Genomic DNA, 21205 nt, shown 5'->3' with positions numbered 1-21205 from the left:
GCTCACGTTGTTTTTCAATTAACTCCTGTATGGTCATATTTCCAAAGAAAGATGGTAACGTTTCAAGGTTATTCACCATGTGAATTTCAGTTTTAGGGGCTAAAACGATGCGTGACAAAGCGTCAGTGACTTTATTAACAATTCCACGGATATGAATAATTTCCAGGTCAAAACTTTGCAATTCAAGACTCCAACGAGCTAAACGAGAATTCTAATTTCTAATTTTATGTAAATCCACTAAAGAGTTATGATCTGTATACACTTTAACATGTTAACCAATCAGCAAATGTCCCCATTTACGAATAGAAATCACTATCGCTAAGGCTTTCTGTTCAGTTGTAGTATACGCACGCTGAGCTTTAGAGTTTTACTGCAAAATCCAATAATATTGCGTTTACCGTCAATTTCTTGGAACCGCCACCTTTGAACTATCTGTGATTACTGAAAAATCAGAATCAAGCTTCGGGTGGGTAAGAAGAACGTCTTGAATCAAACTGTCTTTAAGGGACTGAAAACTACGTTCACATTCTGGAGACCAGATCCATTTTTTCCCTTTCTTAGTAAGTTCAAATAAAGGGGAAGCTAATTCAGCAAATTTATGCACAAATTTCGAACACAATTCAAAAAGGCCTAATACTTTCTGTAATTGTTTCATATTCGTAGGAGAAGGAAACTGACGAATAAATTCTACATAAGAAGGGTCTTTATGAATACCTTCAGGTGTTACAACAAAACCCAGAAAATTAAATGTAGTTTTACAAAAGGAAGATTTTGAAAGGTTGATGGTCATATTAGCCTCATTTAATTTAGTAAATAACTAATCTAGTAAATGCAATTGCTCTTCAAAACAAAATGTTGGGATGCTGAGATCATCAATATAAGAGACAAGTTTATTATTTAACGCATAACCTAACACATTTTGCAATGCGTCAATCAAAGCAACACAACCATTTATATATCCGAATGGGTTTACTGTAAATCTGTACATTTGCCCACTCCATGAAAAGGCAATAAAATCATGAGATTTTTCAGAGACAACAATTTGTGAATACGACGACACAAGATCAATTGAGCCTACATATTAAGCACCTTGAAATTTTAACAGTAATTCATCAATCTTATTTACCTTCAGTTGTTTCACTTTAACATGTCGATGTAACTTAGTTAAGTCAACTACAACTCTAGGTTTAGTTGTATTTTTCTTAGGAACACAGAAAATAGGGTGGCTATGTACAGAAACTGCCGGTTCAATTTCACCTAATTTTAACCATTCTTCAAGATGTTTATCAATACTTTCTTTAAAATGGTAAGGTAGGGAATACTGTGTTTTTACAATATCAACATCTGTCAAGTATCCGTATTCATTACATCTACCTGGATAGTCAGTAAATATTTTACGATGTTTTACAAATAGATCAAACAATTGTTGTTTCTCTTCACTATTTAAATGATCACATTCATGTACCTTTTCCCTAATTTCATTTATCGTTGCTACAGCACATACATTTTTGAAAACAATGTCATTTCTTAACACATTATCCCAACAGCTTTCCTCCCCTTTCTGTTTATTACAATGTGCATTTTTAAATTCATTACCAATTTCTGATATTTGTAAACCGTAATATTCGAGTAAAAAATTTTCCTCTACAGCTTGATTTATATTCAGATCCTTTATTCTAAAATTTTTGGAGTCTTTTCTAAATTGTGAATATGCTTGGTCTCGCTCATTTAAAGCACGGAACCACTCTAGTTCTAATTTATTTATTTCTAAAACCAAACTGTTAATTACAGGACATACTGAAGATGAATGCTTGTGGTAAGATTCGAACTCTGAACTTTCATCGGAAAGACTACTATTTTCAATAGAAATACCAAACTTAATATCAACAGGTTTATTTATTCGATCACCATATGTCAAAATCTTCTTAGGTTGGTACCCACTATTTTCTATACTACATGATTTCTCAGCGAGCATAGGAACGACAACTTCCTTCCCCTGAGAAAAACCAAATTACGATTTTTGAAAAATCTATCGTCGCATTGGCAGTTGTGAGGAAATTACGACCTAACAGACATTCTGTGTTTAATTCAGATACCACCAGAACTCTTATGTCGAACATCAAATGCTGTATTTCCACACAAACATTTATTTCACCTTGACCTGCTTTTTTCGTTTACCTGAATAAGATACCAGGAAAATATGGGGTGCATATTTTAATTGCGGATGGGAAATTACGGAAGAAATACGTTTCCACGACTCAAAGCTAAGAAGAGATGCTGATGAACCTCTATCGCACAATGCTTTCAATTGTGTATCTAATATTTTACAATAAATTTCTGCGGTTCGAGTATCATTACACTTTTCCACGCCTTCTGTAATTTCGGTTTCATCTTCTAGATCCCAATTAATAACACTATTAATATTTTTACTCAACATAACATATTCTACGGGAAAAGTTGAGGTGAATGCGTTTTCATTATTAAAATTTTGAGCATTACAAAAATTTTCATTAGCCCTACAAGAAGCACTCTCTCGGCAGAGCATTTCTAGTTTAATGGTATCTGTCTACTGCGATTACCTGGTGATGTAGGAGGAGGGAAGTTACGAGGTTGACTGAAATTTGGAGTGAAAGGTGGTTGGTTAAGAAAATGAGGAAAACGGTTGGGGCGTATGCCCACCATTATCAACGCGCCTTTCATTAGTATAACTTATATCTTCCTCATTTCCATACGAATTGTGAGTGCCTTCGCTTTGAGAATTTTGCTGAGAATATACATTTTTAGGTTTACCCTGATATTTGAAATTCTGATTTTTACCTTTACTTTGAAATTTCTTTTTACCTTAATTTTTAGTTTGATGTTGCGATTCTTTTACCTGTTGTTCATTACATTGATTCTCCTGAACATTAACCAGATTCACACGCATTTGTTTCTTATGAAATGCATTGTTCGTTTTAAAATTTACATTATTTTTGACAATGTTTCAAGATTTTCAACAACATTTAACATGGTCTGTAAATCCAAAGATGGCAACAAAACTCATTGTTTTGGAAATAGTTAGGTAACAGCAATTTGATTGTGTTCAATATAAATACTTCACTAACATTTTTATTCAACAATCGAATTCTATGATAACGATCAGCTACAAATTGGTAAACTGTGCCGTCAACTTTAGGGTCATACCTTTTAGATTGCAACAGACATTTTTCCTGCTACAACTTGGGGTGACTCGAACTGTTGTTTGAAAGCAAACACAAAATCATTATACGATTTGAAATCGGGTTTACGAGTAATGAACCAAGATTTGGAAGATCCTTGCATCAAAAAATCTAAAATGTCTAAATACTGTGCTTCCGGAATCTGTATTAATTTGACATTTTTCTCAAATAAATCCAAAAACTTAGATGCAGTAATTTCGCTTTCATGATCTAAAAACTTTTCAAAAGATTCAATATCACTGCGCTTGATGGGTCTAGCATTTCTAATGTGGACCGATTCTCTACGATAGGTACGATTGCGATTTTTAGTTTTGGATTTTGATTTGACATTGGTCTCGTAACTACTGTTAGTACTCTCACTACTACCATGACTAGTGGAATTTCGAGTTAGAGAAGTATTAGCAACATTATCATACAATGGATTGGTAAAGCTACGAGTATTACTGACCTTACTAGATCTGGATTCAACATGCCAATTCAGAATTTGGTTTTGGGTAAGTGTTAGTTGAGTTTGTAACATTTGTAACTCTTGTTTGAGGTTACTAATTTCGTTTTTAACCTCCAAACCAGTACTCTGAATCTGAATATACTGTTCTGATTCTTTTTCTCTGTCGTTAGTTAACTCTGCTACTCTACTGCTAAAGCGATCTATTGTGTTTTTGAGAAAAAAGTAATGATTGATTAATACGATCAATTTCTCTGCCACAATTATTCACACTACTTTCGTTCACTGTTAATTTTTACATTTACTGAACCACCTGTGCTTGATGGGCTTGAATCCTAATTTCGATATCTGCTAACATGTTTTGGTTACAACATATTTTCTTTTCAAGATCCATAATTCTGCGGTCATGAGTGTTAGAATTTTTTTAAAAATCATGCTTTGTTTGCGTTAGAGAACTACTACTTTGGATTTCAACCTGCTGGATCGCTAGTGATAACTCATTCTGCGTTTCAATCAACTTGTTTGAATTTTCATTTCACTAAATCGATAATTTACTTCTACTTTAAATTCCTTAAGTTCTCGTCTCATACTTTCAATTTCAACTTTAATTTGTAATTTAAAAGCATTACACTCTGTTTCTATTCTTTACATACCGTTGGTAATTTCTTGAACTGAGATATCGTGTTTTTCGCGTAATTCACCTACTTCTATTTTTAAACTATGAACTTGTTTAATTAATTCATTATGGTTACATTTTATCGCTTGGTTAGTTTCGGTTAAGTCCGTGGACAACTTTTTCACTGCTTCGAACAGTGTTTCCATTTCACAAGTGGTTGACATGATGAACTTATATATCACACTACAAAACACAATATATATAAATTAAGTTAATAAAATGGCATTGAATATACAAAGTAGTGTAGTCCAAAGAATTATTTTTCCCTTTCTGAAACATCCGTTGCTGTTCGGGCAGCCAATTTATGACAATAGCGTGGTTCGATTCTGGTTGGTCCCCGGATGCGACTAACCATATATCGTTATTCAGGGGTTCGTTCCTAACTTCCAGTAATGAATGGTCAAATGATAGTAAAATAGAACACCAGTTAATATAGAGAGAGATCCACACTCACGGTCGTTAGATTCGGGTGTGTTCATTAATCGCAAAAGATTGAGTCATGTGCTCTCCATCACTGGCGAGTCCCGCATAATACGATTGCATCAATAACATCAAAGAACACTTGAGGTGGGAACAACTAGCATAGGTAACACCGGATGGTTGCAGAGAAGCTAAAAATATACCTTTCCACTGTGCTACTTTCGATGTACTTTACCTGTAACCTGATAAAGTATTAAATTATGCACATAGTACGGTATGATACTTCTCTTTCCCATACTAAAAGAACAACACTAAACACCACGCACAGTAACTATATTATGTATTATCTCATGGTCAATAAAAATAGCTTATGCACCAAATATTTTAGTACATATATATATTTCAACTTTTACGAAAATAGGAACATCCTGAACAACACTAACACAATATATATATTGATCAAATAAAATTTAACGATAATAGCCCTTAGAAATCGATTCGGACGCGCGCAAAACAATAACGACAGAAATACACGGATTTCACGGTCACAGAACTTCAATGGATTTCATGAGAATTCTGAAGACCATACTAAAAGTATTTTATTCTTCTTTATGCGTCACTAATAAAGATATTTCCTACGATTTCCAGCATGAGAGTCCTCCTATGTGCAAATTCCACCTGTTGTTTGATACTCCATTTTCAGCTTCGTTTTCGTGAGTTCATTAAACTGTTATAACTTAGAAGACTTTTAGGTTAAAATCTTCATTTTGTTACTTGTATTATTCACCACATGTTGGAACTATATGTTGAGTGCTTTAAGTTTGATCGAAGTTTTGATGGCACACTCTTTGTTCACTAGAACTGAGAATTGTATGTCGGGTGTTGCATCTTCTTTCGATGTTCAAATTGCACTTGTCGCGCCAAGTCCTGGCTGTTCTTGATTCCTTTCAGAGCGTATGAATATACTAGTAGAATAAAAAAAAAGTTCGCCGAAAATATTTAGTTTCTATATCACTGCTCCGATAATAAGAAATAATTGATTAATTATCACTTGGTTGAGAACACATTAATTATATTAATGTATATAATAGTGTAAATAATTGACAACTATTTAAAAAAATGCACATTTTAATGTATAATTCACTGCTGTTGCTTTGTAATCAACTTTGTGTGGGTGGGAGTGAGGTTAAACAAATATCTTTCCCAATATGGGCTGGCGAGAGGTACTGAAATGTCTTCAGGAGAGAGGCACCTTCTGGGTGGAAAAATTCCACTGTTTCGCTCTTCTGCGAATTCCGACTGGCTAAACATTAATTCCATGATCTAGCATTAGAAATATGAGGGTTGCTTAAAAAGTATATATAACAATATCGTTATACATTTTTAAAAAAACTTAAAATTTCGGGTTCCAAAATGGAAACTGGGAATCAAGTTTACACCTCCCTCCAAACCCGGATTCAAATGCGTCCCATTTTTGCAAATTAAAATTCTGGTTACCTTAAGAGTAAGCTCATCTTCCAAGAAACGACCCCCCCCCCCCAAACGATCGTTCTCAATCCGCTAGTGCATGAAGTTCTCTGCAATAGGTAGCTAAAGCAATTTACAATACCTTAAGAAATGCATGTTATATTCACTACGATCATCTGCGACTTCTTTCGAATCGCCGTGATTGACTGTTTTGCTGAGCTAGCTGACAGAAGTAGTTGAAATGTTTGTATGTGGTCCGTGCGTGAATGCATGTCAATGTAGGGAACACAGCCATGGACTTTGGCTCCACTGCTCCCCCACTTCCTTCCCGTCGATAACTTAGTTCAAGAAACGTGCTTCACTAGCAGTAAATATTTTTTTGTATAATTTGAATTGAACTATACAGTACCTGTATATATATATATGCCTACGGTTTGATATTGTTTTCCAACACATTTCTTCTATTGGATAACAACGTGAATTAAAATGAATGTCTTAGAATAAATCCACATAAAAGAAAAAAATCAAGATTTGTAGTTCATTTCAAGAGAGAGAGAGAGAGAGAGAGAGACAGACAGACAGAGAGAGCAGAGGTTGTGGTTAATATATAAAACTCTGGAGTATTTTTATTTATATCGTACACTCAAATAAAGGATTATAATTAATTATGGAGTACATTGTATTTTAGTACCCGTTTTATGCCTTTATTTTCTCCCATAGTGCAAGTAGATCCTTCAACCAACATTAAATGAGTAAATCGTTCGTAAAGCATCAAAATACTGCCAAGACCAATAGTGTAACATGGGGGATCAACCTCAGAGTTTCAGATGAAAAATGATGCATAAACTTGTATTTCTTTGGACACGACCAGAATGACAAGAATATTAACGCCGAAAGCATTTAGATTCCTTAGTTACTCTTATATTACGCAGTAAAGGACTTATACTCTTGGTTTACGTAAACAGAATTACTTATTAACGTGGATCTTAGTTTGTTTATCTATACAAAACGTACGCATGTTCGAAAATAACTCTGGAACTCCTCGAGCAATTTCAACCAAATTTAGTACACATATAAATTACAACATCGAAAAAAGAATATGAGAGCATACCTGCCAATAGTTTCCGGGGAGGAACATGTAAAATAATGCAAAACCGATACTGGTGTCGAATTCATAGTTAATGGGAGCACTTAGATCAATAGTGATTTCCAGATGCCATTTAATTTCTAAAGTCAGCCTCATGAGCATAGGGGTAAAAGTGGGGATGGAAATGGATGACATGTAACAGTGAAAACAACCGACATTATGCCAAATCGTGACTAAGATAAATAATGGCTTCCCGATGCTATGGTTTAGGTCGTATCAGCATTGAAAATAAGAGTGAAAAGAGTGTGACGAATAAAAATGATGGAAAACGACCGACATTATTGTTAAATTCATAGTTTTCGAGCTCACTGAGATGAACACTGACACTCTCAATGCCACTTAAATCCAGGTTCGATATGTCCAAAATGACCGAATTGGTATCGAATTCCATAGTTTTCAAGATGGTTAATCTTATTGGTGGCAGTTCCAATGACGTAAATATTCGGACAACAAAGGGCAATCTGCTAGTATAAAGTTAAAAACTTATTATCTCCAACGCAAAGGGAACCACATAAAATTCTTACATCGAAAGAGAGTAAACAAATCTAGGTATCCACTTGTTAGATTGTGGTTACAATTTTTGCACAGACAGAACATATTAGTAGAATGCATTATACAGTACTTCGTACTGGCCGATTGGCTCATTCACTCTTATTAATATGTGAGAATGCAATGATTTCAAACTGAGTTTTTGTATTTTAAATGAAATTGCCCGCAACCTTCTCTAGTTAGTATTTAAAAATTCATAAAACCGTAAAGCTTGGATTTTTAATTTTTTTTTCCTATAATGAAAAGAAAGTAATCAGACCCTATAGCTTCACTTGAGAAACGCAACCACTTATATAGAAACGCAAATCCTTTTACTACTCCAGAGCTGAAGTGCCTCCGTGGTACAGCATTGACATCTTGTATGCGGGGTCACTGGTTCGATCCCAGCTTAGCCAGGTGAGCTTTTTGGTGGACACACACCATGTGTGTGTGTGTGTGGATTTTCTCAGTTTCTCTTTGTCCTCCTACTTTCGCATTCTACCATTTAATTCATTCTTATCATCATCGTCTCGTTTAGCTTATTTGGAATAACCGAGAGACATGAACGTTTTTTTTTTATAACGACCTATCATTGTGCTTCGAGGGAAAGATAGAAGATGATGATGACAACGAATGAAATGGTTGAATGAAAGAAAGGAGGGACCCGGAGGAAACTCCACTTATGGTTTGTCCACCACAAAGCTCACTTGGCGCGAGCTGGGATCCAGCCAAAAACCTGACCCACCAGAAGTGAGTGATCTATGTCTAGCTCTTATTGAAACAATATTCTGACGAATACTGTCCGTGAATTCCGAATTGTAAGTGATACGTTTACCGCTTGGGGTTTCAACATAAGAATAAAGAGCCGAGACAGAACCCATGCTTGGGACGCTGAATCTATATCAACAAATAATTTCTTGTTATCGCTTAACGTTTTGCTCTATGTAAATTGAAAGTGTGATAAGGTGCAATGCAGAGTGACTGGATGAAATGGCTACCATCATTGGCATAAATCACTGTTCAATCTGTAATATTATTCACGTCGTGCTCAGATTTCGGAATGTGTGTTCCAGGATGGTATCACGCCAGTTGATAGACGAACTGAAGCAGCGATGTGTTGATGTGTCACGAGATTTTGCCACACCGTAAACGAGAAGGTAGTGACTTTCAGAAGAGATTCGTTACTGGGTATGAAACATGGGTGCACTATTACATTCCGGAAGTAAGAAAGAGAGCATGCAATGGCAGTATCCATTATCGGACACAACCATCTACAGGGAAGTTAGTACTTTTTTTCTGGGACCATAAGGGTGTCATTTTGGAGCAGTAGAGCCTAGGGAACGTATAGTCAATAATATCTTGTGTTTCGATCTCCAAAAAGGTCCTAAACTTACTATCCGAAGTAACACGGACTTCTGAAAACAAATTTCCTCTATAACATAACAATGCTCGGCCTCATACTACAAGGGTTATGGGATTCATGACTATGTATATTTTCTTTGTTGATAAAACTTTGTAAAAGTTGATTACTGTTCATCTTCCTTTAGCACCTACAATCAAATTATTTGATTGAACATCAACGTATGGATAGAATTGTTATAAGCATAAAATGCTGGTGCATTTTCATGTATATAAAAAGTTCCGAACATATTGTTTTATCTGGAAGGAGACTCCCTAGATTCCCTCTGAATTTCTCTTTTGTTTTTGCACTCGTGTAACAAGAATTCACTTAATTACTTGTTTTTGCAAATACATAAATAAATAAATATGTAAATAAAATTAAAAATAGGAGCGAGTATCTTTGACACGTAAGTGACCAGTTAGGTGGCTTGATATAAGCGACAACGAAGCCAGATTTCGTGACATCTAGCAGTTCGGTGCCTAGGGAAAGTCAAGCAAACTCAAGTTCAATTGAATGTAAAAATTAAAAATTTTAATAAGGTTAAAATAAATAAAAATCAAATTATTTTGTAGAGCTACCGTGTTCTTTCTCATTGACATGAACAACGAAATATCAATGACAATACTCGAAGCGCACTCTGAAATCTTCCCAGTTGACCGAGTGTCTCTCCTTTCTTTCTTTATTATCTAAATCCTTTCTAAGGTACAGTAATTATTACTGTATACTTTTTGGGGTAAAATTCGGAAGAAGTCATACCCCCTGTAATCAACCATTTTTTTAAAAAAAATATCGCTTATTTAGTACGATTATGATTATTTAATGCTGATTCTAAAGGAATACTTGTAAACCTAAAAGCAAACTAGACACTAACAAAAAAATCAAAGAACTAACTCCAAGTCGAAAAATAAATAGCTAAGAACGTTGTTGTGTCAAGGCAATTTTACATAATGTATCCTGCTTCCATTTCCACTTGTAAACTTAGAAAAATACACTTAAACATTATATTCTAACAATACATTCCACAAGTCCATGGTGGCACACCCTTCCCAATTCCACTTTTTTCATTTCAATATTTCGTTCATTACCAAATCATCACCATCCTCGATCCCCCTTAGACTCGGTGCGTAGGTGTGAAACGTTACACTAGAAATTTCATTTCATTTAATACATTTCCATGTTAAAATTTATATTTTATACAAAGGATATATTCATAAAAAATGTTTCTTTATTAGTAATGTCAAGCAACATACAGCTGAAACAATACAAGCATGCTATCAAACGTAAAGTTAAAAAAAGAAGGCCGAACTCAAACGTCTCAAAAAATCAAGAGGCGTAATAACACGAAAACATAAACAATAGTGCATTCAGCAAGGTACGTGAATAACCGCATTCTAAACCTAACCAACCCGTTGAGTAAATAGCAATACCAACACCCGTTGAGTAATTCACTCTGTTTAACTGACGAATGTTATCCGTAAGCTAGAGGTCTATATTATATTAGACATGGGGAAGAGAAAAGCCTCTGAGAAGGTTCTAAAACGGAAAGCCCCAGAATATAAGTTAGTAGTCAGGATTGACCATTTCTGTACTACAGTTGAATACCTAATTCACACATTGTCGAGCGAGCGATAGCGAGTCAAGGCGGATTAGTAGTCCCGCAAGGCATGTTGTTTTCTACCTTTATTACAACTCAATGGAGAAGGGGGCCGAGGACTCTCCCCAAAACATGCATACAACGGAAGTACTTTCGTACCGTGGCACCAGGGCATGCTTTGTATGGAAGTATACGTATCTTTTGTAATCTCAGGATGAACTACTGTGGGTCAGGCAAGTATACCCTTCTACAGGATGTAATAGTATTACTGGATTTAGTACTTCAATCTGCAAGATCCTAGAACACTAGCTCCCTCTCCATTGACTTGTAATAAATATAGATAACATCTTCCTTTGGAGCTACTAATCCGCCTTCAACCGCTGTCGCTCCCTCGCGGCAATACTATGTGAATTTACCTTTGATACAGAAAGTAACCAACCTAACCTAAATGTGGCAAGCGTTCTACAACATTCACACTTCAATCGAAGATCCTTGACAGCAATGTACGTATCAGCTTCTATTTGTTCTGATACTCTTTCATGTTACATAAATTTTGGGATGGCTTTTAGAATCTCCCCATCACATTTCATGGCTTCAGAACCGAGTACCTTGTTTTTGTCTAAATTGTGATAAAGGTAGAAAACTACGAGACCTGCAGGGTTTCTAACCCCTTCCCTCGCTGAGCTATATTTTGTGAAGTAAGTAACACTAGAGATCTTACAAGTGCAAGATTGAGGGAGAAAATAAAGATACCCTAAATTTTGCAAAGGGATCCGAAAACGTTTGCTGTAGCATACAAACACTTCCTGAAATCAACTAATATAGAACAATTTAACACTGAGCGGTTTCAGCAAGCTCAAAGCATAATTACAGAGAAAGCCTAACACATTATCCTAGAAATAATACTATACTGTTTACGTAAAGGGATATAAGGTTCATGCATATATACCTATAGTAGTTAAAACAAAAAAAAAATATATGATTTGCACAACTTTATTCTGGTTCTTATTACAATCCAATTTTCAACTATATTTTTATTGTACGTGCAACCCAACCCGTTTTTCCTGTGTAGGACCACCATATATTCAAAAAAGAGTTACACAGAGTATGCCAGACACTAACAAAAACCGAAGGTACTTGTTAGGGCCAACAAATTTTCAGAAAAGAAATAAACTGGATATGGGCCATTCCACGCGAAAGTGAGCCTGAACCCAAATTTTCAAAAAAATGTCGAAACCAATGCATTTTACATATATATGAAATAAAAAGATCAAAATTTAGTTTGTAACAAAAAAAATTATATACCAGAATTCATATACAATTTTAAGTCTAAATTGTGAATTTGTGGCATGTCAGCTGGGAAGAAATTATTTATTCATGTTATGGCAACATGTTATGGTTTATTGTGCATTATTGGGTATAGTAACTTCGAGCTGCTCCAGATGCTTCTTTTTCTAAAAGCTGCAGTTGCAAAGTGTTTACAGGATAAAATTTGTTTATAATATCATTAAAGACAGGAGACTCTCGGGTTAGCCTTTCTGCTCTCATTTTTCCCAGGATAGTTTGCAGTTGCTGACGTCACGTGGAGGTATCGCGGTATTTTTCAAAATAACAAAATGAAATACTACATAAACAATTACACTACTGTTTCAAGATGGGCAAAAGTAATCTTACTTGTGCAGTAGCTCATTGTAAGAATAGAGGAAGTAAAGTAAATTAAATATTCTTCAAGCGAATGAATAGGGAACTTTACCATAGCGAATGAAACTTGAATGAACATTGGTTTCCCACTGCAAGCGAATTGACACTTTTAATGTGGACAACCCACGAATATGTTCTGCTTACTTTTCTCCATAGGATTATCAAAGGGATTTGAAAAATTAGCTTCTAGGTTTGCCGCAAAAGAAGTGTTCAAGATCTGAAGCTGTTCCCTTATTATTGATACCAAGGGGAAAAACTAAACTGGCATGGGGAAAAACTAAACTAGACGCTAGTCAAGTTGAAGAATAGGTGTGTAACAAGAATTTATTTTACTTTTATTGACATTTGTTTCTAAGGGCCTGAAACTTAAGGAGTTTATGTACGCAAAGCGAGGTGGGAGGGGGTACCAACGAGAATATATATATTCTCATAAGTATCTGAATCATTATTCTGTCAAAAGTGCACTTTGAGCAAAATATTCATAGGAACCTATCACAAACCAAACCTAATCTAACTTTACCTTAACTAATGTAACCTAACCTAATCTTGCCTAATCGATTCGTACCTATTGCGTACAAATCAGATTGGCATATTTTTGGAATTGGGGGCCAGAACTTTTTGCTTAAAAGTCGTACTTTCTTGCTATATTGTCTGTATTTTTGATAATTTAGGTTAGGTCAGTTTAGGTTAAGATTATTGTATTTGGAGGACCAGAAATCTTTGCTTAAAATTCGTACTTGCTTCGTCTATTTTCTGTTTTTGATGGTTTAGGCTAGGTTCGGTTATATTATGTTAGTACGTCGTAATTACCCTTCGTAATATCAACTCATTTCTTCTGTAAACATACTGTTTTGCCTGATTTTGATCCCCCAGTTCCAAAATTATCAAGTCATATTGATCTTATATCTTCTACAATGCCACATCCTGTAACAAAATCACTTGTTCTGCTCAAAGTGCACTCTTACAATCATAGCTGAAGGACTGATCAAAACAGGGGGCCAAACCACAAAAACTAAATTCCGAGAATTCGAAGGATAAAGTGTAGGACAAATAACTGCAAATTTTCCCCTGTGAAGGTGTTTGTTTTTTTTTTAATTTATGTATATCACTCTACAGATATCTGTGCAACTTGTAACCTGTAATGCATAATGTAAAGTGTATTGTATTAATAGTAATAAACGAATGTTAATAATGTAAAAGAAAATATTTTGCAGTGATGATATCTGACAGTTTGGTTAAAACACAACAAATACAATAGGTTTATTTAGATTTCTAATCTAACTTAACGTAACCAATCCTAACCTAACCTAATTAGGTTAGATAGCTTCGGTTATGTTATGGTAAATTAGATTTCTACCTATCCTAATCTAACCTAATTTGTTATTACATCTTTGGAACTAATGTGCTTTACACCTGTAACAGCTATTCAGTATGCATTCATTCTCTTTCTATAGATGTGTTATGGTGGAAGTATTATAGATTTTGCCTTCAGTGTCCAGACTTATTTGCTTTCACCCTATACTCTGAATATTTTGAATTTTTTGTTTATGTTATTTACTACCTGAAATGCTCTCATTGAGAGGATAGCTTTATAGAAAATATTTGAACTCCATCCCCCTTAGAATTCACTTTTCAATGAAAGCGCAATAACAAAAATCCACAATGTCACCCCTTTTCCACTCCCAAAGAGAATGAATTTGGATTTAGGCCTAAACGATATCAGGTTGTCACCATTCCTCTCAGTGACAACGAAAATTATGGACTGGACACCAATTTCAGCTGTTTTCGATTATAATTATTTGTCATCTCTTTCCTACCTTCTCTCACATCCGAGACGATAATATAATAAAATTGTAAATTAGGTTTGGGTGCATTAAAGTACCAAACATCATTAAAATTGGTCAAGAAGGAGTTAGCCGTCAAACATTGTTACAATGATTTTTATTTACATGGATAGAAAATGCTCCCTCTTCCAATTAAAACGGAAATTTTCAGAAATAATGGGACATGTTTTCCCTTAAATTTAAATGAGAAATTTATATATAGAGTTTGATGTTTCTAACTTGACTGGCTCGTCAGATACTATATTTTAGGTATATATTTTGAACTCCTTCTATCCCCTTAGGATTCGCTCTTTAATCAAAGGAATGTGACAAAAATCTTAGGTAAGCCAGATCAACTTATGTACCAAAACGTATAAAAATCGGCCCAAAGGTCTCGGAAAAGTTAGCGACCAAACATTATATTCATTTTTATTTGTATAGATAAATCACTATTGACGGTATTTATTTATTAAATTATATTGTGTCACCTGTGAGTAGAAAAAAATCATTCTTTGCATTTGGAAAGACAAGGAAGTTCATAATTACATTGTTTTGAATTTAATTTTACGAGTAAAGCGCAAAGTGTAACAAGCAGGAACGAAAAAAATCTTCACCGATACCTCCACATGACGTCACGGACAGAGAGCCAGTCAGAGCGCTAAATGCGAATTGGTGCTACCTGTTACTTTATATATCTTGCATTAAAGATATGAACTTCAACTTTAATGTCCTGCCCGTGACAGAAAACTACCAAAAGTTATTGTACTGAATTACTAAATTTGAGAATGTGGTTCGTACTTAGTAGAAGTAACAATTTGCACGTGTACTTCAAATTTACCAAATTTTGGACGAATGCTAATAATATATTTCGATTGATTTCAATTTGAAAACTTGTCCTGCCCGTGACAGTTGGCATGCCACTGGTGGGAAACTTTGTGTACATTGGTTATTCATGATAGAAAATGATTCCATGTGTACTAAAATAAAGTTTTACATGTACATTATTTACTTAAATAGAGGATTATCTATTACTGTCAGTATGATGTTTTAACTGAAAATAAGTTTCATATAAATATTATCATTAGCGTCACCTTTTTGTTCGTTTCAAGGGAGCAGTGGATGGGATTGGAGTACGCACAAAAAGGCCAATATGGAACTTGGTGAAACAAAAGAAAGTAATTATTATAGAATGTATGCTGATTTCGAAGCAGCTTTAAGTTCTTCGTTTCAAAATATTTCAAAATCATAATAATATTAACCAATAACTGATTGTCTCTATGTAATGATTATTTTATATATATATATATCTGTATCTATCTATCTATATATATATATATATATATATATATATATATATATATATATATATATATATATATATATATCTGTATCTATATGTATATTTCATTCGGACGTTGTTGTCTATTGATTGTAAAGCTCAATGACAATAAAATATTCTATTCTATTCTATTCTATATCTGTTTTACTACTATCATCAGCAGAAATTGAAGAAAAAAAAAACGCTTTGAATAAAAGACGGGAAATGCTCTTGTCAATAGAGTGCCTCCAATCAAAAGACTTCTTTTCTACGATTTGAAAGCGAAAATTTGGTCCTTCGTCGAACTTTTAAATCAGAGCTTCATTCGTGTAAATTTTTTAAATTCCTAACAGACGTGTATTTAGATTTTGAAAATGATGATTCCGAAAGGTACGAAGCTATTCTGAGCGACGATTTAGCCTACATTATGTTTGCATGTTAACATGGCTTGTGTTAGACCAACTGTTGAAGATATAACACAAGGAACATTTTTGTTCATGGAATTTTTCTCTAGTGGACAGAGAAAGAAAACAAGACATGCAACTATCTCACAAAGCCCAGTGCCAACCCCTGGGGGGAAGGGGCGAGCGGGGTGACGGCCCTGAGCCTCAAAGTAAGGAGGCGCAAAATTCAGGAAGAAAAATAAAAGATATATATAAAATGGAAGAAAAAATTATTAAAAAGTGCTCAAAATCAAGGAAAAGCAGGGTTTATTTTTGAAAATTTTCTCACCCGTCGCGCCAACCATGGTGACGCTTTGCGGCTAATCTGTCAACCTCACTCATATTTACGGGAGCGAAGTCGCGACGCGATGTATACTCTCGCCCCGGGCGCTGATTTTCCATGGCACGGGCACTGGATACCAGCAACTATTTTATACTGTTAGACAGTGTTTTGTACGAATTTCCCTACAAGGTAGGTGTTAATGGGCAAATAAAACAATTTCCTTAAGTGTAGGTGGTGAGAAATAAGTGTACGACATATTATTTTTTGTGATAAAAGCGAGCCTCAAGTAAAATAAATAGAATTATTTGTGTACAATTCTATAACAGAAAAGCAGGAATTGAATTATTTTCGATTTTATTTCATTTTTGAAATTATTCTTATTGAGATTTTGTGTGTTGATTCACACGGTGTCCTGCCCGTGACACAGTTAAGTTTATTTTATTTATTAATATAAATATTTGGCAAATTTCTCTATGTGAAGTTTGTTAAAAAAATAATCCTCTATACATTTCCGTTTAAATCAAAACATTTTGAGTTAAGAATTCACAGAATTTTGTAACATTCACTTGGTGTGTCGAAAGTCACTTCTCTTTTTTGTCCTCGCCCATGACAGACGTTTAGGAATTAATATTTTCTACTCAAAAAAAAAAAAAAAAAAAAAAACTGAAAACATCAGCTATATATATTCCTAAGTCTGTACTGCTCATATATCATACAATTAGCAGAATTTATGTTGTACTTTTAGAAATATACAACTTAACCCTCTTGTGCATACAGCCTACTCTAGTGGACACGTCCTATTGGCTGATATTTTTCTTACGTAGATGCTGCAATTCATGGCGCTTGGGGTTGTTCTTGTCCGTCAGACTTCTCTCTGTTTTCCGGTGTATTTTTGCGCCACCTGTTGGCGGCGGCTTGAACTATACTCGCCGCGACCTTATCCTGATAGCCGAGATACGCAACTTCAAATCGGGCGACTCCGCGCATGTTACATAGTTCTTCACGTTACACACGTAAAACATTACTTAGGAGATCAATTCAAAGAGCTAATTGAGTTCAAGTATATAAAAATGTTACTATAGAAACAATATTTAAAATAAAAGGTACTAGATTTATTAGTAACGGGTTATGAAAATGACGTCACGACTCAGAATCGGAAAGAGAGAAGGAAAGAAAAGAGTGAAAAGCCAAAAGCTAAGATGCGAGTCTCTTGCAAGTGTTGCAAGATTATAAACTTGAAAAATCTTTTATCAAGAACAGAAGACCGGTAAAATTAGTTAATTGATCAATGTTAGAAATCGTCCACAATGAATAGGAAATGGCTTAATATTTTATAGGATACATAAATTAAATAGAGTTGCTACCCCGTAAGAAACTTTTTTGCTTTCTGGTAAATGAAACAAAAGAAAGAATGGGACTCACATGTAACTTCTGCAATTTTTGTGCAGAGAGTAACACTGCTCTGCCAAATATCATCTTCGCGCTTGCGTTAGTGTGGGTACGGGGTTGTAGTGAAACTGAAACCATGGAGAGTGTTAAGCGCGAAATTGAAATCATGAATGTATCCGAATTATCTTCTCAGTATTATCGCAAACATGAGGAAGGGAAACCTCTTTAAAAGTCAAGCAAAGTAAATTGTCAACAATGTGTACTCTCGACTAAGAGAAAAATATGCAGCCAAAACTGTTGAAGAAATTGTTGATATGATTGTTGCCGGTTCGCAGCTGGTTTACTCATTGCTAACGTAGAGTTGCTGTGCTTTGAGAAAAAACATCGTATTTTTAATTTATTATGTGGGAGGGTGGCTGCTTGTGTGTTTCTGTTTTGATTGACCTTATATATCCAGGTAGATATATGAGAGTAACTTCATTTCTTATCCTTTCTTACCTTAATCAATTGAAATGAATAATCAAAATAATTTTCATGCTCTCGAGTTTTAATTGTGAGGATTGCAATTACATCACGTGCGAATTTTCAATACATTTATTACTATTGTCGTGTCTTCATGAATTATTAAAAACGAATAAACCAAGAACCATTTTCCGTAGCGGCAGGAAAAGAACGAGAAATCACCGCTCCGCGCATATCAGCTGAGACCCAGAGCAGCGCCAGTTGAAACCTGGTGAATGAGAACCGAACCAAAACACACACACACAAACACATACAAAGGCTTTCCTGCGAAAAGGTTCGCGTGGCAACATGTATTAATGCGCTTGTGATTCGGCTCTCAAGTTAACATTGCGTTTAGTATAGTCAATTTCTTTCCACGTGGGTAAGAACAAGAAGAAAAATGAGCGGTGAGAAATCAGAAAAAAAATGCACCGAATATCTTCTACGGAGGAACTAGCAGAGGGGTATGTATTTTTTTATTTACTAATAATAATCTAAAGAGTAGGCCTAGTATGTAGTTTATGAACTATTGCTGTACATGTAGCGTCAAGGGGTTCTTTTCTATGTGTCCCATCCATTGGACCTCATGCAATAATGGAGTGAAAGGCTTTTCTGTTGTGTCCTCTGAGGTAGACATTATGCATTACTGCGTAAGCCGGCTTTTTATTTATTACTCTAGTATTTTTAAGAAAATAACCGTAGGAAAATTATGTTTAACTAGACTTTCACATAGTCGGGACTATTATGGCTAAGAAACAATATAAATATTCATATTAAACCGTTTTTTTTTATTTACACCTTTTTTTTTGGTCAGAGAAAGCTCTTGTCAGAAGGCTTCTGGGTTTTGTTATGTATATTATAACTTCATACAAATATATCTGAACAGGGGCGTATTCACAGAGGAGGGGAGGGCACCGGGTTTGGGAGGGGGCATCAGCACCCCCAAATCTCCCGAATCCTGAAATAATACAGTTTTGCTTGGCAATGATTACACATTTCCATAAACTTAGATGTAAATATGTAAGACCTCAACCTTGGATCCTCTTCCGCCCCACACACACAAAAAAAAAAAAAAAAAAAAAAATATGAATGCGCTCTGCATCTGAGTATAGTGTAGGAGACATTTATGTAACTGGTAGTGGATTTCAGGATATGATCTGTTGCGGGGGATTTATGACCCGGGAAGAAATTCGTACACCATGTTCGTATTGACTCTGACAATTTCTAACTAAACGTCAAAACAATAAATGCATAAATAAAATAAAATGAAAGGTAATTCGAAAAGTAATAATAATATTACTGACACAAAACATTTGGAAAATATATTTTTCTTTGGAACACAAATGACATAATACATCTTTTTTTCGACAAGGATGAAAGAATTCAACGTTTAACTTTCCATCAAATGTTGTAAATTACCAGCGTCTAATTTTATTGAAATATTTTTTTTTTTCGTTACAGGGTCAAAAGGACAAGCGACGCTTTTTTTCAAATCTTCGAATCATTTCCGAGTGAATCGGAGGACAGCGATGATGATGATGATGATGGTAATTGGGAACCCCACAGTACTATCTCCTCAGATGATTCATCCCTGTCGGGTAAAGATGAACCTGTACCCTCGACCAGCACTAAAAGAAGGAAAGCGTCTGGAGCAGCACCAAACTGGACAAAGAAAAGTAATAGCTTTGTAGGCACTCATCTCCCTTCTCGCGTATTTTATATAAAACGTAGGGTGTGTTTTATATAAAACACAATATTTTTTTGTATTTCAGAAAATGATTTCGAGTTCTAATTAAACCACAAATACCGCTTTATTGCATGATGTCCATTCAAGTGGACAGAAAACAAAATGCCTATAATTCAAGGATACTAAGGGGGTAAAAAGGCTAGCATCCAATTTTTCGGTTTCACTTGAGGTATAGCATATGGAAAAAAAATAATCACCAAAAAATATTATGTTTCACATAAATCATGCACGTGACGATGAAATAGCCCTTAAACGGAATATGCCAGACCCTAACAAGAACGAAACGTCCTTATGAGAGCCACCAAAATTTCAGGAAAGAGTTATATGACACAAGTAAAGTAAATGTGTCAAGTAAATATGACACAACCTTAAAAAAAAGCAAAAGTCATTCTTAGGACCACCAAACTCTGCCGAAAAAGTTAAACTGAATACGCCAAACGAAAACAAAACCAAAGGTCCTTCTTACGACTACCAAAATCTCATAAAATGTTTAAAATGGATATGCCAGCCCCAAGAAGAACCAAACGTCCCTGTTAGGACGACAAAAATCACAGAGAAGAGTTAAACTTGATATGCCAGACCCTATAAAAATACAAAGATCCATCCCTCTTAGTACCACCCAAATTTGAGAAAAAATGTAAATTGAGTATGCCAAAACCAAAAAAAAATCAAAGGTCCTCCTTAAGACCACAACAATCTCAGAAAAAAGTGAAATTAAATATGGCAGACCCTAAGAAAAACGTAAAGTCCTTCTTAAGACCAAAAAATCTCAAAAAAGAGTTTAAACAAACATGCCGGACCCTAACAAAAACATATTTTAACTTCTTACGAGCACTGAAATATCAGAAAAGAGTTAAACTGAATATGTTAGATCCTAACAAGAACCACGGTCCTTCTCAGGGCCACGAAAATCTCAGAAAAATGTTTAAGTGAATATGCGAAACCCAAACAAAGAACAAAGGTCCTTCTTAGGACCACAAAAATCTCGGAAAAATTTAAACTGAATATGTCACCCCCTCCAAAAAAAAGCAATAGTACTTCTTAGAACCACGAAAATCTCAGTATAAAGTTAAACTAAATACGCCAGTCCCTAAGAAAAACGC

The 21205-nt window shown here is 34.9% G+C and overlaps 1 protein-coding gene across 1 annotated transcript; it reads left to right on the top strand.

Annotated features, from left to right (window-relative positions):
* The first annotated feature begins 18746 nt into the window (after positions 1-18746).
* LOC145677333 (uncharacterized) lies at positions 18747-20303 on the top strand. The gene is made up of 2 exons (XM_081747864.1): positions 18747-18819; positions 19817-20303. The coding sequence occupies exons 1-2, from the start codon at positions 18782-18784 to the stop codon at positions 20100-20102; spliced, it is 324 nt and encodes a 107-aa protein (XP_081603990.1). The 5' UTR covers positions 18747-18781; the 3' UTR covers positions 20103-20303.
* The last annotated feature ends 902 nt before the right edge of the window (positions 20304-21205 follow it).

This window comes from Thermobia domestica, unplaced genomic scaffold, assembly GCF_964235325.1.
Source record: "Thermobia domestica unplaced genomic scaffold, izTheDome1.hap1.1 HAP1_SCAFFOLD_779, whole genome shotgun sequence".
NCBI lineage: Eukaryota > Metazoa > Arthropoda > Insecta > Zygentoma > Lepismatidae > Thermobia > Thermobia domestica.
The sequence above is the reverse complement of the archived record's forward strand: the minus strand, read 5'-3'. Positions and strand labels throughout refer to the sequence as shown.

Excerpts from the sequence above, each read along its gene's own strand:
- LOC145677333 (XM_081747864.1), top strand. The coding sequence starts at position 18,782 with ATGCACCGAATATCTTCTACGGAGGAACTAGCAGAGGG. Across the intron at positions 18,820-19,816 it reads ACGGAGGAACTAGCAGAGGG|GGTCAAAAGGACAAGCGACG; the intron begins GTATGTATTTTT and ends TTTTCGTTACAG.